Source organism: Chlamydotis macqueenii, chromosome 3 (genome assembly GCF_036417535.1).
Source record: "Chlamydotis macqueenii isolate bChlMac1 chromosome 3, bChlMac1.mat, whole genome shotgun sequence".
In the NCBI taxonomy this organism is placed as follows: domain Eukaryota; kingdom Metazoa; phylum Chordata; class Aves; order Otidiformes; family Otididae; genus Chlamydotis; species Chlamydotis macqueenii.
Window position 1 is genome coordinate 104,062,340 of NC_141558.1, and position 21,410 is coordinate 104,083,749.

General features: G+C 39.2%; 1 protein-coding gene across 1 annotated transcript in view; it reads right to left on the bottom strand.

Moving 5' to 3' along the window:
• Positions 1 to 17,945, bottom strand: part of MAP3K4 (mitogen-activated protein kinase kinase kinase 4) — a 75,809-nt gene extending 57,864 nt beyond the window's left edge. The window contains exons 1-2 of the mRNA XM_086745076.1: positions 17,937 to 17,945; positions 1,329 to 1,519 (exon numbers count right to left, since the gene is read on the bottom strand). Coding sequence (XP_086601202.1) covers positions 1,329 to 1,398 — 70 coding nt within the window. The 5' untranslated portion in view covers positions 1,399 to 1,519; positions 17,937 to 17,945. The remainder of the gene's footprint in view (positions 1 to 1,328; positions 1,520 to 17,936) is intronic.
• Between the last annotated feature and the right edge of the window lie 3,465 nt (positions 17,946 to 21,410).

A 21,410-nucleotide genomic window follows, 5' to 3' on the forward strand; every position in this document is an offset into this window, starting at 1 on the left:
AAGGAAGAGGTCTTTCGGTGAATGTTCTCTTCACAGTGACATTATTCAGAGGCTGTATAAAATGGAAGGGAACCAAAAGCTTTGGAAGACGTTTGCATGGGCCCTTTTTTTATTACAAACTCGCACTCCACAACTCTATGCAACTGAAGAACACATTTTATTCCCCTACTCGGGCTAAATCATTTAACTTCCTCTGTCCTACACTTTACCTTGAAAATGTAATCCCTGCAAGTAAATGCACTCTGTGAAAACATTTCCTGTTTCATGTCAAGCAATTTAAAAAATTGCTTCCAAAATATTAACTGGCAATAGTCAAGCTGCCATAACAACTCTGACAAATAACCTTGTGTGAGATAGGTTTGGGTTTTTTTTAAAAAAAAAAAAAAAGAACAATAAACAAACCAATAAAAAACCTCATCAACAAATCTAGGTAAATTCTGCATGAAAGTACTGAAAAAAAACAATCTTTAAAAATGGCTTTTTTGCACCTATCACAAGCTCAGCAAAACTACTACAATTGCCCATTTTCTCATTTTTTCTTGGAAGGGCAGCTTGAAAAGATGTAGCTACTGCACGGGTTTTAAAATTATCTTTTCAACAAGCAATTACCATATTCTGTATCTGCTCAAAATTAAAGAAAGAAAAGCTTAAAATTCATACTTTAGCCTAAAAATGTTTTATTTAGTATTAGATATTGTTACTTAGTAACATCAGGAAAAAAACATATATCTAGTATTTTTTGGTTTTTTCACAGTTATGATTCTATGACTGACGCATCAACACAGGTAAAGAGTGGTAACTACAATTTAATTGCTTCAGTGACACTAAAAAATAATGACTGAAACTCTACTTTTCTATAAAAAAGACTGTGAAGTGCCTCAGAACATGAAACTGGGGCAGGGAAACAACTACACCATTACTAGAGACCATAGAATTGCAGAAAAAAACATGGCTGGAAAATACCTCTGAAGGTCATGTTTTCCAACCTCCTGCTCAAAGCAGGGTTTATTTCAAATCTACTTCAGCCTGCTCCTGATCTTATCCAGGTGTGTTTTGGAAATCTCTAAAGATGAAGATTCAACAACCCAACAATCTCTCTGGCAAACTGTTCACTGTTTGACAATTCTCATGGTAAAACTTTTCTTTCAATAACCAAAAGAGTTTTCCACTGTTGCAACTTAAAACAGTTGCCTCCTGTTCTTTCACTGCACATCAGTATCTGGCTCCATCTTCTGTGTATCTCCTCTGCCAGGTAATGAATGGCTACTACAATGACTTTATGCTCATTGTGGAAAAAAAAAAAAAAAAAACCAAAATACCACACCTACCTTTCAAAGTCGAGCGGCTAGCAGGTCTCCCAACGTTATTCTTCTGATGCTTTGTTGACATACGCTTCATCTGGCGGGGTGTACTAGGAGGCGAAGTTCCATAGAAGGTGTCAGCACTTGTTTCATCTGATAATTCCTCAGGGTCAGATTCAGAGATCTTGCAAGTAGCATCTTCGGATTTGCACTCTTTCCTGTAGAGAACAAGTTAAACTATGATGTAAAAGAATTTTTACTTGCAATATCTGTTTAGAAAGCTAATCCATCGATAAATTTCCACCACAGTCAACCTTCTATATTTTCCTGCCACAGCCATGTATATTTAAGTCAAGTTTTTTCACACCCATAAAGGCAACCTTCCAATCAAGCAAAGTATAGGCAATATACAACAAAGAGGATGTATAGCCAAAGTGCCACTAGGAGAACACAGTGTAAACATGCATGTATATGTAATATATTTGTTTCTGAGAAAAACTTGTGGTAAGCCTAAACTATAGGCTTGCACACAAAACAAAGGTTCAAAAATACAAACATAATGCAAGACAGTCAATCTAATCAGCAGCAGAGACAACAGCAGAGGTCTTCCCTTCCATCCTCCACCCCTAAATTTGTGCATACCAATGAAGCTAACTTTTAACTTCACTGAAAAGGCTCTCCACCTTTCACAAAACTTTCATCTGGCATAGGAGACCTGAGTGTATTTTATGTATTTTCCACTGATTTTAATATTAGGTAGGCTTAACCTCAGAACATTTTTTTTTTTTTTGGTAGCAGAAGAATAACATGGTCTCCATAGTAACTTTTAAATTACCCTCGATCACTTTGGTGCTTTGGGAAAAAAAAGTACTGATAATATTTAAAAAGAAGACAGAGCTCATGCAAACACAAAATTTAAGTAATATATGTTCTTCAAACAGCAAACACAGATGGTCAGCTTAACCACTGGCTGCTATACCACTGAATTCAACAGAAAGCATGTATCTTTGCAGGATTAGTACCTGTGTTAGTACAGACTCCAGCAGAATTGCTTTCCACCCCCAAGTAGGACCTTTCATTGCTATTGCATTTTGTAGTATTGGCAAACATTATAGAGTAGCATTACATATAGTATTAGAAAACATGTCATTCTTTTAAAAATGCTGACTTGTCTTTTTAATTTTCCAAAACTCTAAACTATTTGATTTAAATTGCTCTAAGATAAAACTACAGAGGAACTTTTTTTTTTCTTTCAGTGAGGAAAAAAATCTTTAAAAAAAAAAAGAAACCAAAAAACAAACCACCACACAAGAAAGCTCCTTGCAAAAAAAAACAACACAGCAACTGCATGGTATCACACAGTTAACCCTAGCAATGGTACGACTCCTTTGCAGAACAAGACAATCAAAGTCCAGACTGTCACGATTTCGGTCTCCCTTTCTCCCCAGCCAAAAACTCCTACAGCTTTTCCTTTGAGTCAGTTCTGGCACTCATACCAAGCCAACGTCAGGAATCGATCTATTCGTAAACTCACATGGCAAAAAAAAAGGAAAGCCATTTGTTTTCATATGTAAACTCTGGGCAAGCTCAAAGACAATCTCCAGTGCCAGCTTCCTCTCATAACAAGAGATGGGGGCACACATGCACTCTTATATTAGGACTTGTTTTAAAAATAAAATGTGACAAATACAATAAATGACTAATCATGTTAAACACCCATTCCTTCCTCCTGGATGCTTACTCTGTTCCATCAGATTACTTCAGTAGAGTGGCAGCTGGGCACAATGCCACTAATAACTGGATCTCCTCTGCATATCAAGTGACACACAGCAACGAAATTACTCTCAGACTGTGAATAATCGAACTTCTGTACATTTTATCCTGCTCATCGACATATTAGGAAATCTCAAATTCATATATGGGAAAAAAAACCCCTATTTTAAGACAATTTATTAATTGTATCATTGCCCCACCAATAACATATCATTTGAATTCTTCACAACGTTAAAAAGAGTCCTACAAAATAATGACAATCTTCTGGCCAGTTCAGGCTTCAGGGGAAAGTAAATGGCAGCAGGACAGGGTTTTTAATCTCTCATTAACCCTTTATACCCACCTGATGCTTACCTACCCAGAGTAAATACAGAAAAGGGAGAAAAACAGAAGGAGGAGGAGGACAGGACTCCAAGGCAAAAACAAGTCCCTAACTGACTGAATCCCACGAACCGAGAGGAGCTCAAAGTGATACTAAGACCTCTGCCTTCTCCCAGAATATTGACCCATTACCCCAGCACAGCCATCCCATCACCACCACTCCCCACTGGTGCCATACATGGAACTCTCTGGGAGAAGAAGGTGCACCACTAGCTCCAAGAAGGGGAAAAAAACCCACAGTTTGCCTCCATCCCCTCACATATTTTATTTCTGAAACAGGCTTGCAAACAACATCATCTTGACTCTAGTAAAAGACATGGAGGCAAAGAAACATTTGACCTAAATCAGACAGTGCAAGACTAGGATCAGTACCGGATAATGTCAATTTTAACTTCACTGAATCACAAACAACAATATACTTGCTACTGCTTTTGAGGCAGGAAAGGAGTATTACTCATGCTCTGGTGTAGTGAGTCTGAGTGTCTGCAGGAAGAAATATGCCAGAATATTGCCAACCAGCAGAATAGCAGTAAGGCTAACACACACACACAAAAAAAAAATAAAAAAAAAAAATCAGATACTGTACTTTTTCTTTGCCTGAAGCTACAAACAGAAATAAATATCTTCACACACAGAACAGTGACGTTCTCCAAAGCCACAGAAACATTTAGTGTGTGAAATTACTCTTCTCACACTACAGCTCTGAGAAGGTAAGCAAATTCACCAACTACTGTAGCTAAACTTTAGAGGTTACCTAGGAAAAAATCACTCCGGTACTGCAGCACCACCTGTAGTTTAAGGAGGGCCCTACAGTGAATTTGGCCATAATGAGAACCACAGAATCACCAATAGTTTTAGTCCAGTCTCCTTGCCTTGGAAAACCATGCCGTTTGTGTGTCTTTTAGCAGTTCAATTCAATTAACCACTGTTGGCCAAACATAACAAAGAGGTCTTAATTTGTTCCTATAGATCTTGTTCAAATAGGTGGATGAATAACAGAAAGGATCTTGCAAGTGCTCAACTGGGAAAGTGGAATTCAAGTTTATATCTTTTTGGATAGTAGAAATATTTTACTCCTGACAACTCTTGCTAACAGCCCTACTGCAGAAAAAGCTTCAGGCAGAGCACAGCCCTCTGATTTTGCCAAAGACAAATCAACCACAAGAGACTAAACCACATGAAACAAGAAGTCATCCGTTCCAGTGCTTATGGAACTATTTATTTTTTCGGTGATCTCACTAGCCTGGCAAGGCACAGGGTGGGCTGCGGATGCTCTTGCAGGGCCTGGCAGAGAGGATCCTGCAGCACTCATATTAGGTCTCAGTTCCAAGGCAGTTTCAAACTAGGACAAGTTAGCTCATTATAAAAGACCAGTGAAAGCACTGTTTTCCTTCTGTTTTCAAGTGAGTAACCTCTTCTAAAAGTATAACGATCAAACCTCTTCACCAGACTGCATGAACTCATCTTTAAAGACCATAAACTAGTTCTTTCCTCAACAGTTACTACCTTGTTTGCTTCTTGCTATGTCTGATGAGAGGGCATGAAGTCCAAAAGTATTCAAAACATCCTCCAATCTCACACCTAAATTACATACGTACCTATACAGCATGACTCACTTAACATTCAGACTTTTTTTTTTCTGAATAATTTAGTAAGCTGTACTTTAATTTGCTAAAAACCATTGCAGATTTACCGTAAAACATACAGCACTAAAAGTGGCATCACAAAACAGCCATCATGCCCTACAGAACCACTCTTGTTAGCAGCTGACAGGATGATCTAACTGGAGCTGGCTGGTCTGCTTAGAGGGAGGCAGGCACAGGTTGCAACTCAAGTTTAAAACCTCAGCATGCTCAGTTCAGAGTTTGTGTGCAAAGACTGTATCTGAACTCAGAGCTCAAAGCAATACCACTGAACACAAAGATTCAGTTTCCCCAGTGAAAGCCTTATTGTACAAAAATGCGCTAAGGTCTGAACTAAAGCAACTACACCATGGTGTATCATGCTGGTATCAATTTTTTTCATCCAGACAACACTAGACACACACGATCATCAGCAGGAATCCTCTGATATTAAAACCAGTTGTAATTTTAACAGATTACTGACATAGCATTTGTAATTTCATTTACTTTTATGAACTAAATTTTATTTAGCATATATAATGCTATTTACTTTTATGAACTAACCAAAGATAATTAAATCTGCAAACCTATAAAATGCACTGCTGGCAAACCTAAATCAGATTACAGTATTGGTTACTACATGGAATTGTCGGTTCCTAAATACTGTTGCAACCAGAGTTGGGAAACATTAATCAAAGCTAATTTCTTGTTTGCTACTAAGAACTGCAGGTTTTCTCCCCCACAGCCAGTGAATGCCTGTGCCTAATCTTAATTAGGCACACACCCAAAAAGTGAAAGCTAGAAGTATGACAACCAAAGTTACTACTTGCCATAGACAGTTTAAACACAATGCTCATGAGGAAAACTAAGTGCCTAGTTTTCATATCAGTCAATTTACAGGCTGCTCCCAGCCTCAATTTGAATAAGCGAAATGCTTCTCATCAAATTTTACCCTAGGAATATGGAATAGACTGTAGTCAGGAACTATAAACCGGGAATATTGGGAAAGTTGCAAGAGCAACATGCTAAAAACAAAAAACAAACAAAACAAAACAAAAACACACACACACAAAAAAAAAAAAAACAAAAAAAAAATCAAAACAAAAAAAAAACCAAAACCACACACCTCAAACCACAAACAAAACACCTTGACAGCTCTGAAATGCAACAAAAAATAAACAAACACGAATGTTTCCAAGAAGTAACTACTGTATGTAACATGGGGGTACATTTGAACAAGAATCTGAAAAAACAGAACACAGAACAGAATTCATTCTATTTGCATACGTAGGAATTTTATTTTTTTTTTTAACTAAGTCAAGGTATTGTCAACGTATCTACAATTCCATCTCAGTCTTCCAGATTTTCAAATAAAAATAGGGGCGGGGGAAAATTGAGAAATGAAATTTGAAGCACCAGAACAGGAAGCAAAAAGTCTGTTAACCCTTGCTGTGGATAAAGGCCATGAGTCTTTGGAAAAATAGTCATTTATCATTAAAAATATATTAACAAATTAAAAGATCACTGAAGATCACACAGGGACATGTTAAAATTAAGTAGGCTAAAGTCACACTGAAGAGTATGATTTTTAACCAGTACCAACTTTTGCACTATGCTGGAGCATTATTCAAACTTCCAAAGTTTGTAACAACCAATATTAAGAGGTCATGCTAAAAACTGTGACAGTTATATAGGGGAAATATTTTTTTAATCTTCCCTTTATATCAGCTACCCATGATCCTTATAAGCAGGAGTTCAAATGTATTAGGCACTTACACAATTATCTCAAGTTCAGCCACTGCGTATCACCCCACACACTGCTTAAAAGCTTGCTGGAAATCAGAGCAGCAGAGGTCAACAGATTGGACTGCAAGTACATAGCAATTAATCTGAGTTAGGCAACAACGACGCAGTAGCCAGGATAATCACCCACCACAACAGTTACGAAGCTGCGCGTTCCGCAGGCTGCTGCCGTAAACAGCTTCTTGACGTTTCAGAGACATTACACCATTCACACAGCAGTAAGGCTCTTTCTCAACAATTCCTATGGCACCCTGCCATTTTCATACAGAGAACTGCAAGATCTGTACAAGCTCCACCATCTAATCACCAAGTACTACTTCTTGATGCTCAAGGCTTTTGTTTTAAGGGCAGAGTGTCTATTTTTCAAATATATGCTCCTTAACAGGATTCACTTTGATAATTAAAGTACGCAGGAAGACAAAGCTTCGTTAGCCTTTTCTTAGTAATGTACTTTATCAGTTAGCTAAGGTAGCAGAAAACATAGGCACTACACATTGCCAGTCAAACCTTTTTAAAGCTAAGGTAGCTCTCCCTAAATGTAGTTACAACTACTCTGTTTCAAAGAAAAACAATATTCTGCTAAGAACATAATTGCAAATTGTCATCATCCCGCAGCTGCTGGTAATGCAAAGAGCAAACAGGATTTCTAGGTAATCATCTCTGCAACTGTTAAAACTGAAAAACAAAATGGTATCCAGTTAGAGCTGCTAAACACCACACACAACACAACTCTGAAATCAGCAACTCTAACTTCTGTGGGGCAGTACTGCATTTTGTTTTGTCTGCATAGCACAACAGAATGTGACAATACTCCTGGACCAACAACACAAGGAAGGAATTTCATTTCATCAACCTGTAGCACTTTGGGAAAATAAGACTGAGGATTAGACAACCTAATGAATAAAACAAGTTAAGATAAAATGAACTGAAGTTCTGCTGAAGTACAGGACTGCTACCTGGTGAAAACTCCTAGTGTTAAATTCCAACATTCTGAAAGCATCACACGCTCTTATTTTTTAATCATCTTCTAAAAATTCCCTGTTCTGAGAGAAGCTATAAACTTAAATAAATGGACTTGGTTCTGAAAAGTTCCTGAACTGAAAGCAGAAAGGACTAAAAATCCAATTTTGCATAGTCTTCTCTTAAAGATCTGCTACTTTTGTGAATACTAAAAGGAAGTGCCTGTAATAACTGCTTTGAATGCCACAAACGCAAACTGCTCCAAGGGCAGCAAAAGAAACAGCAACAAAAAAAACCTTGAAAGAAGGACTATATGTGCAATTCCGAGGAAGCCTTCGGTAAAAAGTAAGAAAAAAATCTTGCATGTTTTTTATTATCTTATTTTCTCATTACAGAACAGCAGGAATTTGCTCACAGTTTGTACAAATAAAACTGTATTTTTTGCAAAATACATCCTGTGTAAATCTGAGACAGTGCTTACAGGAGAAAAAAAATAGCCTGGTTATGAAAATTCTGTGACTAGCATGGACATTTATTGTGACTATTGTGACATCTATTGTGACTACACCTCCATAGACAGTAAAAAAAAAAAAATTGCTCACATTAAAACCTAATACTGACACACAATAATGAAGACACTTGACCTTGCATTCACATTTGTGTCTTGTATGCCTGAGCATAGTGTTTCTGAGCAGTTAACATTAAATCTTAGCCACCAATAACTTCTGATAGCTGCCACCATATTAATAGGACTTACTGTTACAAATTTGTTAATATAGTTGATACGATTTTCAGCAGTATAATTAAATTCAACCTGAAACTAAAGATACGTCTTGCTTTTTAATTTGTTATCCTTAAGATAATTTGGGTAAGCTATAGGAAAGCACCGAGCTGGAGCAGGACGGGGGAGGGAGTTTGAACAAGAATCACTACCACAAAGATAAATTGCAGATATAGTCCTTCTGAAAGGTCTAGTGTAAAAATTTTATAAGAACAGAAAAGTCTTCCAACTATGAAGGAATTTTACAAGCAATTAGGCTTGTAAAAAGCATCACGTCTTTATTAAGGCCTGGATTTTTCACCCCAAGGAAAAAAAAAAAATAATAACTTTTGGAAAATATCATTGTTTGGCAAATGAATAACCATGTTTTTGGGTAAGAAACTGGAAGGAGTATCCGTCACCTGCTGCCTTCCCAAATTTTAGAGAAAACAAGAGCACACAGACCCATGCTACATCCCACCAGTATAACAGAAAGCACCAAAAGCAACTTTGAGCTAGAGGGGAGAGCAGTAACTAGAGCTTTGATGTTCCAAGTTTCCAGTTCACAAAGATCTTCTAGACATCACTTTACTCCAGAAAATAGGCATCTGGATAACTTGGCAATAAAGCCTGGCAGAAAAACACTTAACAGCAATCTGAGTGCAAAATGGGAACTTCAGAGTATCATCTCTTCTGGCACGAAGGCTGCATTAAAAAAAAAGAAAAAAAAAAAAAAAAAAAAGAGAGAGAGACAGGGAGGAAGCAAAAAATAAAAACATTGTTCTCCAAAGCACTTGCTGCCCTTGTAACTCTTCCTTCAGTTTGTAAGTAAAAAGCAATTTTGCTAACTTCTTTCATTTCTCAGGACCTGTTTTTCAAACACACTTCTCTAACTCAATTCGTGTATCCCTATGATCAGCCTTACATCTGCACTATTCTTCCTTTCTACAGGAGGCTGCTAATCCTTTCTAGTTAAATGCATCCATTTCCCATCTCCCCTGAAAGCTAAGACATAAATATTTATGAGGGTCATATTCAACCTTTCATCAATGTCTCTAACCATAAAAGCAGATATTATGTAAGATACAGCAGTGTCAAGACTAAAATGAATAGGAAAAAACAAATTTGAAAATTATTTTAAAACTAGAAGAAAGTGTGAAGAACACAGAGATGCTAAAGATAATGCCTAGAAATAATCTGAGGAAAGGAAAAAAATATTTTGTCATGTTGTCATCTTAAAACAGACTCCTGAGGTAGATTCTAGGGCTTTTCTGTATTCACTATTAGAAAATAGCATTTTAAAGAAGAAATAATACCAGCATAACAATTTCAGTTTCAAGCAAGATTCTAATTCAAATTCAGCTGCACATAGCTACATTTTTCCTCCCAATAGAATCAGAGGAAAGGCAGGATATGTGATCAGTTGTCTCTACAGTTTAGGAATGAAAAACCAGTATGCTGGGGAAAAAAAAGTGGCACTTGGGCAGAGAGGGAGAATTTACTTATAACAGAAATAGTAATTTTACCATTTACTGCTGACGCTAACTGGAAAAAAGTACTTGTATCTTTTAGCAAGTAAGTCTGCAGATGCAAATGTTACAGAATCTAAGTTTTCATTAGAACAGATTACAGCAGAGAAGCTTGTAAGAGCACAAAAAAAAACATGAAGTAATATTAAGAAAACTTTTAAAAATCAAGTATGAAATGTAATGAAGCTTAGTAACACAAAACTCTACAGGGATGAAGTAAAGAGCCTCAGAAATTACCAAGAATACAGTCACAGTAAGCTGACAGAAAAAGAGGAACCCATTCTAGTGAAGCTTTGACCACCCAGGTTGCACATCCCTGCCCCCTCTGCACAGAAGCCAACAATCACATGAACTCAGTCACCAACTTGATGAGGAAAAAAAATTAATTAATTTTTTGGTGCATCAGTTACCCATCATATCAATAAGCTGAAGTGAAAATTCTACAAACACACGACTGCTAGACCCAGAAAAAAATCCTCCAAGTGGAGGAGCTTGGCTTCCTCTTGGGGAGAGATGGGGGAGAAGAAAGCAACCTGCTGTTCCAACACATTGAGTGTAATGTGAAATCGTGCCCTCAGTCATTTTCTTCAACTGCAGCTGAAGCAATTTATGACTGTCATTGCTGCTTTCCACTGACACTTTGCCAGCAGTCACCAGCCCCCAAGATGCACAGATGTAACTAAGTACCAACCCTCCTTCTTCACTGGTGCTGCTGAAACAATCCAGCTTAGCTGGAATGTCTTTGTTAGCACAGTTTTTCCACCTTCAACCACTTTAATCTTGATTAGGCAACCAAATTTACTCAAGGTTATGCCAGCAAGTTTCATATGGTAGACAGTCCTAGTTGAGGGGAGGAAAGAGGGATGTTAGATATGAATAGTCATTTCTAGCCTGGGCCAGCAGCAAAGCTAATGCAATTTTTCACTTGCAGCCATCATAAAGGCAAAATACTTGGGCAGGAAGATGCTTAAGGCAATACCTGTTATCACTCTAAGAAATGATTGAACTACACAATTCCAGTAGCTTATCTATAAATTAACCTACGAACAAGGGCTCATCAATTACTTCAATATTGCTTCATTAGTAAATAGTCAGAATGTAGCAGTAGCCCTGTAACAGCCATGCTTTGCTCACCACTTACACTTTGCGTATCCTTGAAAACTAACCTGTAGCATGGCTGCACAAATGCAAACACCCAGCGCTGCTACAAAGCCCTGACCTACATCTTGCTGCCTGCTTGCAAACTACGGGTTTATGCCACAACAGCCCCGTTAACAGTTAAGCATCAAGTACAACACGTACTAGGTCAGCTGAGGCCTGAGAGAAGTACAAAGCAAGTGTTTCTGCTGCAAGATCAGCAGTGGTTTGTAGCAAGACTTCACTGTGATAGAACAACTGCTATTTCTGCAGGAATCTACAAGGAAAAATGTCATTACTGGGGAAAAGACTAATGTAAAGCTTAGACCTAAACAGTTAATCTTTAATCGATTCCCAATGACATCTTCTCCCCCTTGGTAACTCTCACTTAAGCTGTTTAATTAGAAGTGTGAAGGCACTTCATTTCTACAGTAGACCTCAAGCACACATCTGACTGTAGCCAGTCCTCCCTTCCTTACAGCACTACTGCACTGACTAGCAACAGTTATTTTAAGAGAGAAATTCAAACAAAATCTTCTGCTTCTCAAGATCTGGAAACCACCACAGTCAGTCTTGTAAATTACTAATACTTTGACACTTTTCCCAAAATTCTCCTATATTCTTGGGCAGAAGCTTTTAAGTGCTCAATTATTACTTTTACCACAGAAAGACACAGAGTCACAGAAAAATGTAACAAAGGCTACTGAAACACCAGAGAGGTGCTGAAGCACCTTTTAACAGACTATAAAAATGTGGTAGAGTTCAAAAAGACAGGAATTGTCAAACAATGAGTTAAAAATAAATTAAGTAAAAGGCAAATTACTATTCATCGTACCATTCTATTGTAAGCAGAGATAAGAGCAATTGAGACCTATTTAAATGCTCTAAGGAAGTAATTTTTCTTCTGAAAGTTACACCAACTAGAAATAAGTATTAAAAAATTTTTTTAAAAATGAGCACTTACAACAGTTCTGGCAGTTCTTCATGTCCCTATCTCAGAAGAAGTAATAATCAGTTTCCTGTTCTTTTCTACTAGTAAATTTGGAAACAGAGGAAGGTTAACTAACTTTTCCATCTTGGATTATTATAGATTTTCATGCAAATTTGGATTACAACATAATAGCATTTACAGACTATGCATGTACATTCAGCTCTGAGCTTTTTTTCCCCATTCACAGATTATTTGATAAAAACTATGCTATATGTTACTTCAGTAAGAAAGAACAACAGACCTGTTTAATTCTGACGTTGCTCTGTAATGTGTAAAGAAGTGTGAAAATGTTGACGGATTTGTCAGGTTTTCATATCCATGTTTATGCGCACCAAGTGAGGCTGCAAATGGATCAAAGGTTAGAACTGTGGAAACAGGAGCTAAGAGACCTTCACCCAGCCCAGTTAGTATTCAGCTGTCTTCTCTTCAATGCCTCAGAACAAATAATGTAAAAATATTAATCGGCTTCAGTCTTTAGTGTAACTTCATACTTCATCCTTAGTGTAACTTTTTCTAACTCAGCTTTGGGAAAAAAAAATAATTTTTTAAACTGAAATTTACAAGAACAGTACTTTTTTTTTTTTTTTTTAAATTAGAAGGTCTGAAATGTTTTCATCACTGAAGTAAAGATGGTTGAGCATTACATAGCACAGTATAAACCCAAAGGATAAGTGCTGTAGTTAAGTTCTTGGCACCGGCACAAATCAGATCCCAAGGTCTCAAACTACTCAAGCTACACACCCAAAAATAAAGTACATTTAATTAAGAACTCATTATGAAAAAAATCTATCCTAACAAATATGGATGGATTTTCAGGAAAGTTTAAGCTACACTAGGAAAAGTTACATACTCCTGGGAAAAAGATAGTATGACAGAAAGCATTACGCTGCTAGGCTCAACTATAAATATATCATATACAACAGTGATACATTGGGAAAGACGCAGACCTAGGATAAAAGATAACATGATCTGTAACCGCCATTCTTCCCCCGCTCTCCTGTGCACAGACTTAACACTTCCGGCAGAAAGTTCTATTCCTAGATAAGAAAAAGCTACCAACTGGTTTTGATCACAAAGTATCAGTTCATCTTTCAGATTAAGTCAAAGTCTACGAAGGTGAAGCATTAAATAAATTCAAATATGTTTTCAGTGGAAGTTGGTGCCTAAGCACTGGATGCTGCACTACCAGTCCGCAATCTTTGTAAAACGCGGGCAATGCAGTGGAGCTGTAGTACTCTATTGCAGCACTATTTGGAGCATCCCAAATGCTTACAGACACGTCCACAGAGCGTTCTACAGTGCAGCTGAGAATTAACAGAGGCATATGTAACTACGGCCTTGTTATCACTTACTGGATGGATGTTTCATAGCTAGAATGGTAAAAACCTTTACAAATACTGCCAAGGGCAGACTAATCATACACAGAACACAGAAGGAACAGAATGAATTTCCTTCTCCTACCCTGTGACAGCAGGAGACATTCATCAGGGTAATAAAGTTATATCTCATCTTGTCTGGATCCAGAATAAACCTGACCAAGGTTCAGGGCAAGCTGACGTGATTTTACTTACAAGGTTCTTGGACTGGACATGAGTGAACATTTGACAACTCAGTAATGCTCAAACTAAGGTGTTAAGAGCAAACATTCCAGTTTGGCTTTATGCTTGTAGTTGGCCAAGGATAAGCATAGGACAATTATCAGCTCTTTAAATGAATAAGCTTCTAAATTACTTTTAAAAATTAAAAAATTATTTAGTTAATAGATTACAGGCTAAACATAGCATGCATGCAGTTAACAGTTGAAAGAAGAAGAAAACTTAAGGAAAGTAATAGCCCTGCAAACATAAATGGCATACATAACAGCAAATCCAACCACACAGCTGAAGAAATATGAGCCGAGATACCCGTATTTTCCTGTGCTGACAGAGATCAACACACTACTTGACTACCAGTGGGCAGTATAAAAAATTTGTCTTCTAAATCTATTTTAGATGCAGTTCAAAAGAATGGTTTGTATATAATTTAAGAAATGTGGTTGTCATGGAAGCAAAATCTTTACAAGCCTCTCAAAAAAAAAAAAATCCCAATTTGTTCCCCAAAATAAAAATTACTGCATATCCCTTATCCTTTCCTTTAAATACAGTAGATCTGTTTTTCATCACAGCATGGTTTGCATTCCACAAGGACCAATATCACTAGCTTACATAATAGTAAAACCAACCTTGACACAGACAGCACTAATTAACAGACGTAAAAACAACTCAGGCAGCCACACAACGCAGACTAATCCTTGCTGCTACAAATGCCAAAGACATCTCAACTAGCACTTTGTGTGTGCTTGCGCGTAGGTGGAGCAATCAGTCATTCATCCTAATCTTGCACATGTAAACAAGAAAGTGCAATACATGAAGAAGCGAGATTACATCTTACCTCATTTAAATGCATGAAAAAATAACAAAAAAAAGATGGTGAAACTATACACTTATATTATTTTTCCCACTGAAGCTATGATCCTAAGTTAATAAAATAATTTTAAAGTCTTTCTCTGCTGATACACTATCAGTCATATAGATAGTTCGGAAAATAGAAAAATGGGTTGAGCACAACTCATGACATGACCTTAGGCTTCCCCCAAACAACAGATGCTGCAGACTGACAGCCCAATTCATTGTCATCATAGAGCCAACTTTGATAGACAGACCACTGAAAAATTCCCCAGCGCAGAGGAAGCCTCCATGTTATTCACAATTCTGTCCTACTTTATTCACAGCCTTGCTCCTTCCTTCACCCCTCACGCTGGCTACATGCCAGCAGCAAAGAGGGTTACAAGCAATCAAGGCACAAGTTAGAGTAGCCCTACGGCTCTTCATGCCTTTGCAGTTCCACCAAAACTGACATTCCAACAAAGGAAACGCTTGAAGCCTCATTTTTCTCCATAGTGGGTTTTGTGCCAGAAAATTCTTGGAAAAGCCTAAAATTGGGCTCTGAGACTTTAAAGCCTATAGGCCATAATCAAGAAACAACAAATGTGTATCCGTTCTAAATTATCTAAGTGGAAACATCTTATCTTGAAAATTTTCTGATTGCTTTGTTACAAGGATTGATACTTAAATGTGAATTCTTCCCAAAATGTTTCAGTAGTATCTTTTCATTTATCCATAACCACTGCAGGCTGTCCAATGTCCAAGTGCAACCCTATCTCAAAATCAACATCTGCTCGCAGGTTCCCTAAGTATTTTTCAGTTTAAAGTTGCCTCCCCTCTTTTCCCATCCCAAAGTTTCAAGAAAGAAAGGAAGACGTGGGAAAAGCAGTTTGCTTTTGAAGCGGGATTCTCAATCAAATGCTTTGGACTAAGGACTGTACAATTCAAAAAAGACACAAATATATTGTATGCTTGCCTTAGATTTACAAAATGTACTGTTGCATTTATATTCTGACAAGACACAGAATCCTTACACAAAACCAAATAGATTTCCAACACATAAGGCAGTCTCACAACAATAAATCAATAAACTTTATTTTTTCAATAGATGCAGGTGTGTTGCAAATGAGAATGACTGAGTACTTCTCCAACAGAATTAAATTTAACTTTAAGAGAATGCATTACACCAGGGCACTTCAGTGCTAGACAGAAGAACTCTTTATCATAGGGACACATTCACACTCTACAAACAGGATTAAAAGCTATCTGCCACCAAACGTATTTCAAACTCTCAAGCCTACACACAGCCTCACTGATTTCAACAAGACACCGACCTCACAGCCGCAAGACTGAACGTCTAATAACTCCAAAATTTAAACTAATTTTAATCAGGTTGAAAAAGCTTCAGATTTTTTTTTTTAAAAAAAAAAAGTAATACAAGAGTGAAATAAGCACTACATAAAGACAGCGAAACAGTTCTGTTCTAAAGTAGATGTGAAGTTGATACACAAAGTACACACAGAAGTGAATCACAGTGGAGTATATGTATTACCCCACACAAATTAAGGCTACCTAATTGCTTTGAGACATCTCCTTCCCACCCACCAGCTCACTCTGAAATAACTAATTCAATTCTCATTTGCTGGGTAAAGTTGCCACCACACTATCCACACCCACATCCGACTCATATAAACTGTCTTTTAATAAGCAGAATTCAGCAGAGGTCAGAAATGGCCCTAGACAGGAAATGCCTGTGTGTTTTCCATTCAGGCACTGCAGATTACTCTTCTACACAAAGACAGCCCAGGTCTAGGGTCATGCTGTTGTACAAACTTAATTTTAAATCACTTTCTGCTTAACCTGCACTATTACTCTTTGAAAATAATGTAAAAAGGAACTTGGAAGCTTAGGAATTCACTTGCTCTACTAGCACTTGTATTTCACAATATTTCTGTTAAATTTAATTAACTGTTACATACCTTCTGGTTTTGACATTCTCAGGACATAAGAAAACCAAATCATTAAAATACATTAATGAAAACTTAAACCAGACATCATTCAACTCCATAGCCTCGATCCAAACTGGGGTGCATCATCACTTCCCTTTTATTAGATCAGTACGAAATAGTGACTTGCAGTACCCAAGAATGATCTCAGGAACATGACAGCATGAAGCTTTTTTTGCACAGCACACCCAGAATACAACATGCCTTACTATTGCCTTACAGTACTAATCGATCACAGAAGCGTTTCAAAAAATGTTTCCTGAATGTCTCCTAGCGAGAAGTGAAGTGCATCAACAGGATGTTATTTTAAAAGGAGAAATAATCGCCAGGGAATTAAAAACTTGGACTTATGCAACACTTATACAGCCAGTTGGAAACACTAAACCATGAAGTAATAATTTGCATCCTCATCTCTCAGCAGGGCACAGATGGAGACTTGCAAAAACCCAATCTGCAGGTCAGCACATTCAGGAGGTAACAGCAGTTGCAAAAAGCTCGAGGCATCATAACACCAGCCCTCTTCGTGGAAGATTTAAAAAAAAAAAAAAAAAAACAACCCTGTGTTTTCTGTCAAATATCGATTGCAACATTGCCAGGAGCGACTCTCCAAGATCCTGCTGTCTTACCAGTGCGCCAGAGAGAACCAAACTACCTGGTTTTTAACCAGGGTTGCTTTAAACGCGAGACCCCCTGCTAGAAGGCGGCGTTTTTAGGGCCGCAGTCCGCGAGTCCCCGCGCACCGGTCACGCTTGGCCAGCGCGGCGGGGGGCTCCAACAGGTCCCCTCCTCTCCGCAGCCTGCTCGGCCACCCCAGCTACCGGCAAAAGCTGTCCCCGGCAGCTGGCCTTGCGAGTGCCCCAGAAACACCCGTTTGCTCCTGCTGCTCAGCTGGGGGGGTGGGGGCGAGGGGGAAGGAAACGATTTGTTTGCAATTGCAAAGCGCCCACAGGACATCGCCTTACCCACCGCAGCCGCTAGAGACTTCTTAGCCAAGCCCTTCCTCACCCGGTGGGCGCTTTGATGAGGCGCTGAGACAGCAGCAGCCGCAGCTTTTGCATCGCGAAGGGGCCCGGGAGGGGGTGGGAAGGTTACAAAGCCCCCCACCCTCCAGCTCCCGACGCCATGCCCGCGCAGTGCAGAAGGGGCGGCCGCACTCACACCACCCCCCGGCTCTGCACCACAATCTGGCAGCAGGCGTCCTGCGCCGCTCTCTGCACGTAGCTCCCTATTTGGCAGCGCTGGGTACTGACCTCCCCGGCGGCGGCGGCGGCTCCTCCATGGCGGCGGGCAGAGACCAGCGCGGCGACCTCTCTCATGCATGCACCGAGGCCGGCATGGCGGCGGATCCCCGTGCACGGCGCGGCTTAACTCGCTGCGGCACCGAGGGTGCAGCGATGAGGAGGAGGGGAGGCGGGGAGGGGGTCTCTCTACCCAGCTGCAGAAACCCGGCCGCGCAGAGCCGCCCGCGCGGCCGCCATCTTGCAAACAGCCTCCCAGGGCAGAGAAGCCGGGAGCATCGCTACGGCGCGCGAGGAGGGACCGGCCGAGCCAGCGGCGCTCGCTCCGCCGCGGCCGGGCGGGGAGCGGCTGGAGGCGTGGGTTCCCCCCGCCCCTCGTGGGGAGGGGGCCCACCGTGGAACTGCGGCCTTTACTTCCCTTTCGGGGGGCGGGGGAAGGGGAGGGATGTCTCCCCGCGGCACCCGGGAGCGGACGGCACCTGGGAGCTCCCCCCCCCCCCGCCTCTAACAGAGCTATGAGCCCTTACCGGGTGCCGTTCCCTAGGGGTGCCGGGGGTCCCGGAAACTGCAAGTTTTTACAACTTCAGCAGCCAGGGCTAGGAAAAAAAAAATCTAATTTCTGAGAGGAAGATGGTTTACCTCAGCAGGTACCAGCCCTCTGCAGCCGGCTTGCGTGATGGCAAGGTTGGGGCTACCGCAGCCTTCTCCGGGGAGTTCAAAGGCGTGAAAGGCTGTCAGGGCCCCCCCTGAGGGGTATTGGAGGAATGAGCCGGGCTCCTCATAGCTTTGCAGGCGAAAATTAAAAATAAAAATAAGCAAGGATCATTCATTCTGCTGCTTACAGATCAGCTTGTTTCGTTTTATAAACCTGGTCGTTCTCAAGCCTCCAGCAGCCGTGGTTATCGGCCTTGAATAGGGAACTGGAGCCACGTTATCCATTTGGAAATAGAGGGAGGAAAAATGTAATTTCCTGAACTATAGCTTGGCTGGAATACCAACGTGAACGCCCTGCAAAGGCAGAAGAGTGCCATGAGTTATTTAATTGTTGCAGTTGGTGGGAGAGAGCCTCTTATTTTGTTTTGTAGGAGTGGAAAGCAGAGCAGCAAACCCTGGCATCAGTAACGTGTGTACAAACATATATGTTATTTCTAAAGAGCGACATTTGAGCTCGGACTGGAATCAATGCTAGATTCTGCTTCATGCGCAGTTCCTTCATGAGATTAACTGTACAAGAAGTTTACACAGATTTCTGGCCTAATACTAAAATTCAGTTATAAAGTCACTGCTCATCATAAAAAGTTGCGTGTGTACCTGTCCAAATTTAAGAAAATAAGCTTCTACAAATTTATTTTAATGGGCCCTTTAAAAAAAAACCCTCTTATTCCAGCTGAAATGCAGAAGATACTTCTACTATACATTTATCTTCTTGATAAACAAATGCATTAAAATGTGGGACCAGATGAATAACATTATGCAGGAAGCCAGTTCCCTAGTTTCTATAGATCACGAAAAATACCTGGATCGTCATAACCCTCATGATCATGACATTTAACTATCAAGACATGCAGCATTTATGTGCAGAATTATTACTTAAGATTACCTCATATAGTGCAAAAAAAAAAAGCAGTATTTAGCATGTTAATGATTTTTGGTCAAATACTTGAGCCAAAAACCAAAAAGCAGTTCTAAAGGCAGATACACACAATACATTCCTGCTGATCTGTCATAGTGAACAAAACCTAGAAACTATAGATGAAGAAAGGCAACATTAGAAATTCCGAAGTGCTAACCTAATAAAGCACTTGTCATCTCCATAAAAACATAAATTCTCTGAATCTAAAACAAAGCTGCTTATTTCATAATATGCACTTTTTTAGTATGATTGCAAATAACAAAGGCTTAATGTCACTGGTGAAATAATTGCATAGCAATGGCTTTTGGCATTCTTTTCAGCTATGTTATGGATCGTCATCTGACACCATCTCTTCAGCTATTTGCAGGGCAGAGGAGTCTTTATGGTTAGCAATCACAGTAAATTTTTTTCAGCTTCTTTCCTTCTTTTAGAAGCACAGAGTTTTCATTAACTAGGAAAAAAAAAAATCTGATATTGCCTTTTGCAAGGTGATGCATGTGATGGCATGATGGTGCGGATGCGCAGACATCCCAGGGACCCTTGGCAAAGGTGGAAATGGGGACTGCCCACTGCCATTACTTTCTGTAAATATTATTTACTGAAGCAAATTCAGGTTCATTGCAGCCTCTCAAACACCGAGGTCCAGAATAAACTTCCCTGCATGCCTCTTCCCCTTTCCCTTAAGGGCAAGCCAGCATATTGGGTTGCATCACATTCTTGTGGTATACCATAGAGAACATGCTAAAACTACAGATAACTGGCCAAGCAAAGCAAGGGTGTACGTTGGATACAATGGCACTTCTTTGTCTGCAGTGGGTCATAGCAAGCAACATCGCTCCTGGCATCAGGGAGAAAACTGGGAGAGGAGAGGTTTGTGAATGGCCTACAGAGAGCTTGGAAGGAAAGGAAAAGAGATGCAGGAATATATGGAGCTGATGGTACAGGAAACAGCAGATTACATAAGACTGTCAGAGCCTATATAGAGACAATATTTAGCAAAGACAAAATTTAAAGAAGTTACAGAGGTCTTACAAAAATTGATATGCACAAAAGACTTGTAATTCTTTTTGTCTTCTTTTAAGGAACATCTTTTTATTTCAAAGACTCCCTGACTGACAGTTTATGAGTCTAAATATATCAACAGTCCACAGGTGCATGGAAATTGATAAATGAAATTGTTCACTCTGGTTCCACTACTGGAACAGAAGAAGGCGCAAAATTAAAACAGTCATCACAATAAATGATATTAAGTTAAAGTACTAGTAATATTAATAGATTTTTATTGCTGGATGTGGCAAAATCATGACCCCAGAATTCTAGGTTTTAAAAAAAAACAGGCAACTGTCAAAATAGACAAACTTTCTCCAGTTTAACTTCTGCTTTCTGAAGTTTTAGGATTAACTTTCTTCTTTTTCTCAGCAACTATGTGGCTTTATATTTTTAGCAGATACTGCAATTGCTTAGGAATTACTTTTTATTTTAGCAGCATGCCTTTTATCACACCAGCAGTCCTAGAACTTGCAATAAAAATTTAAGAGATGGCAATAGCACCCCAGTAACAAAAATAGGTCTTTCAAATAGCTTTTTAAAAAATTTCTACTGCAACTACCCTTTAAATTTCTATCTGTTCCCAGGACATAGATTCTGTTATTCCTGTCCCCTCATTTCATCACAAGTATCAGACAGAATTGTACATGCAGCTGCACTTTTGTTGTTTGTGAGTTCTACAGCTCTTTTCTATATACAAAAAATAGTAATGAAGAAAAATGAAGATTGGGTCCGTATAGATAATTAAATATCTTATAATAATATCTTTCAAAATTTTTCTCCCAGTACCTGTGACAAGACCAAAC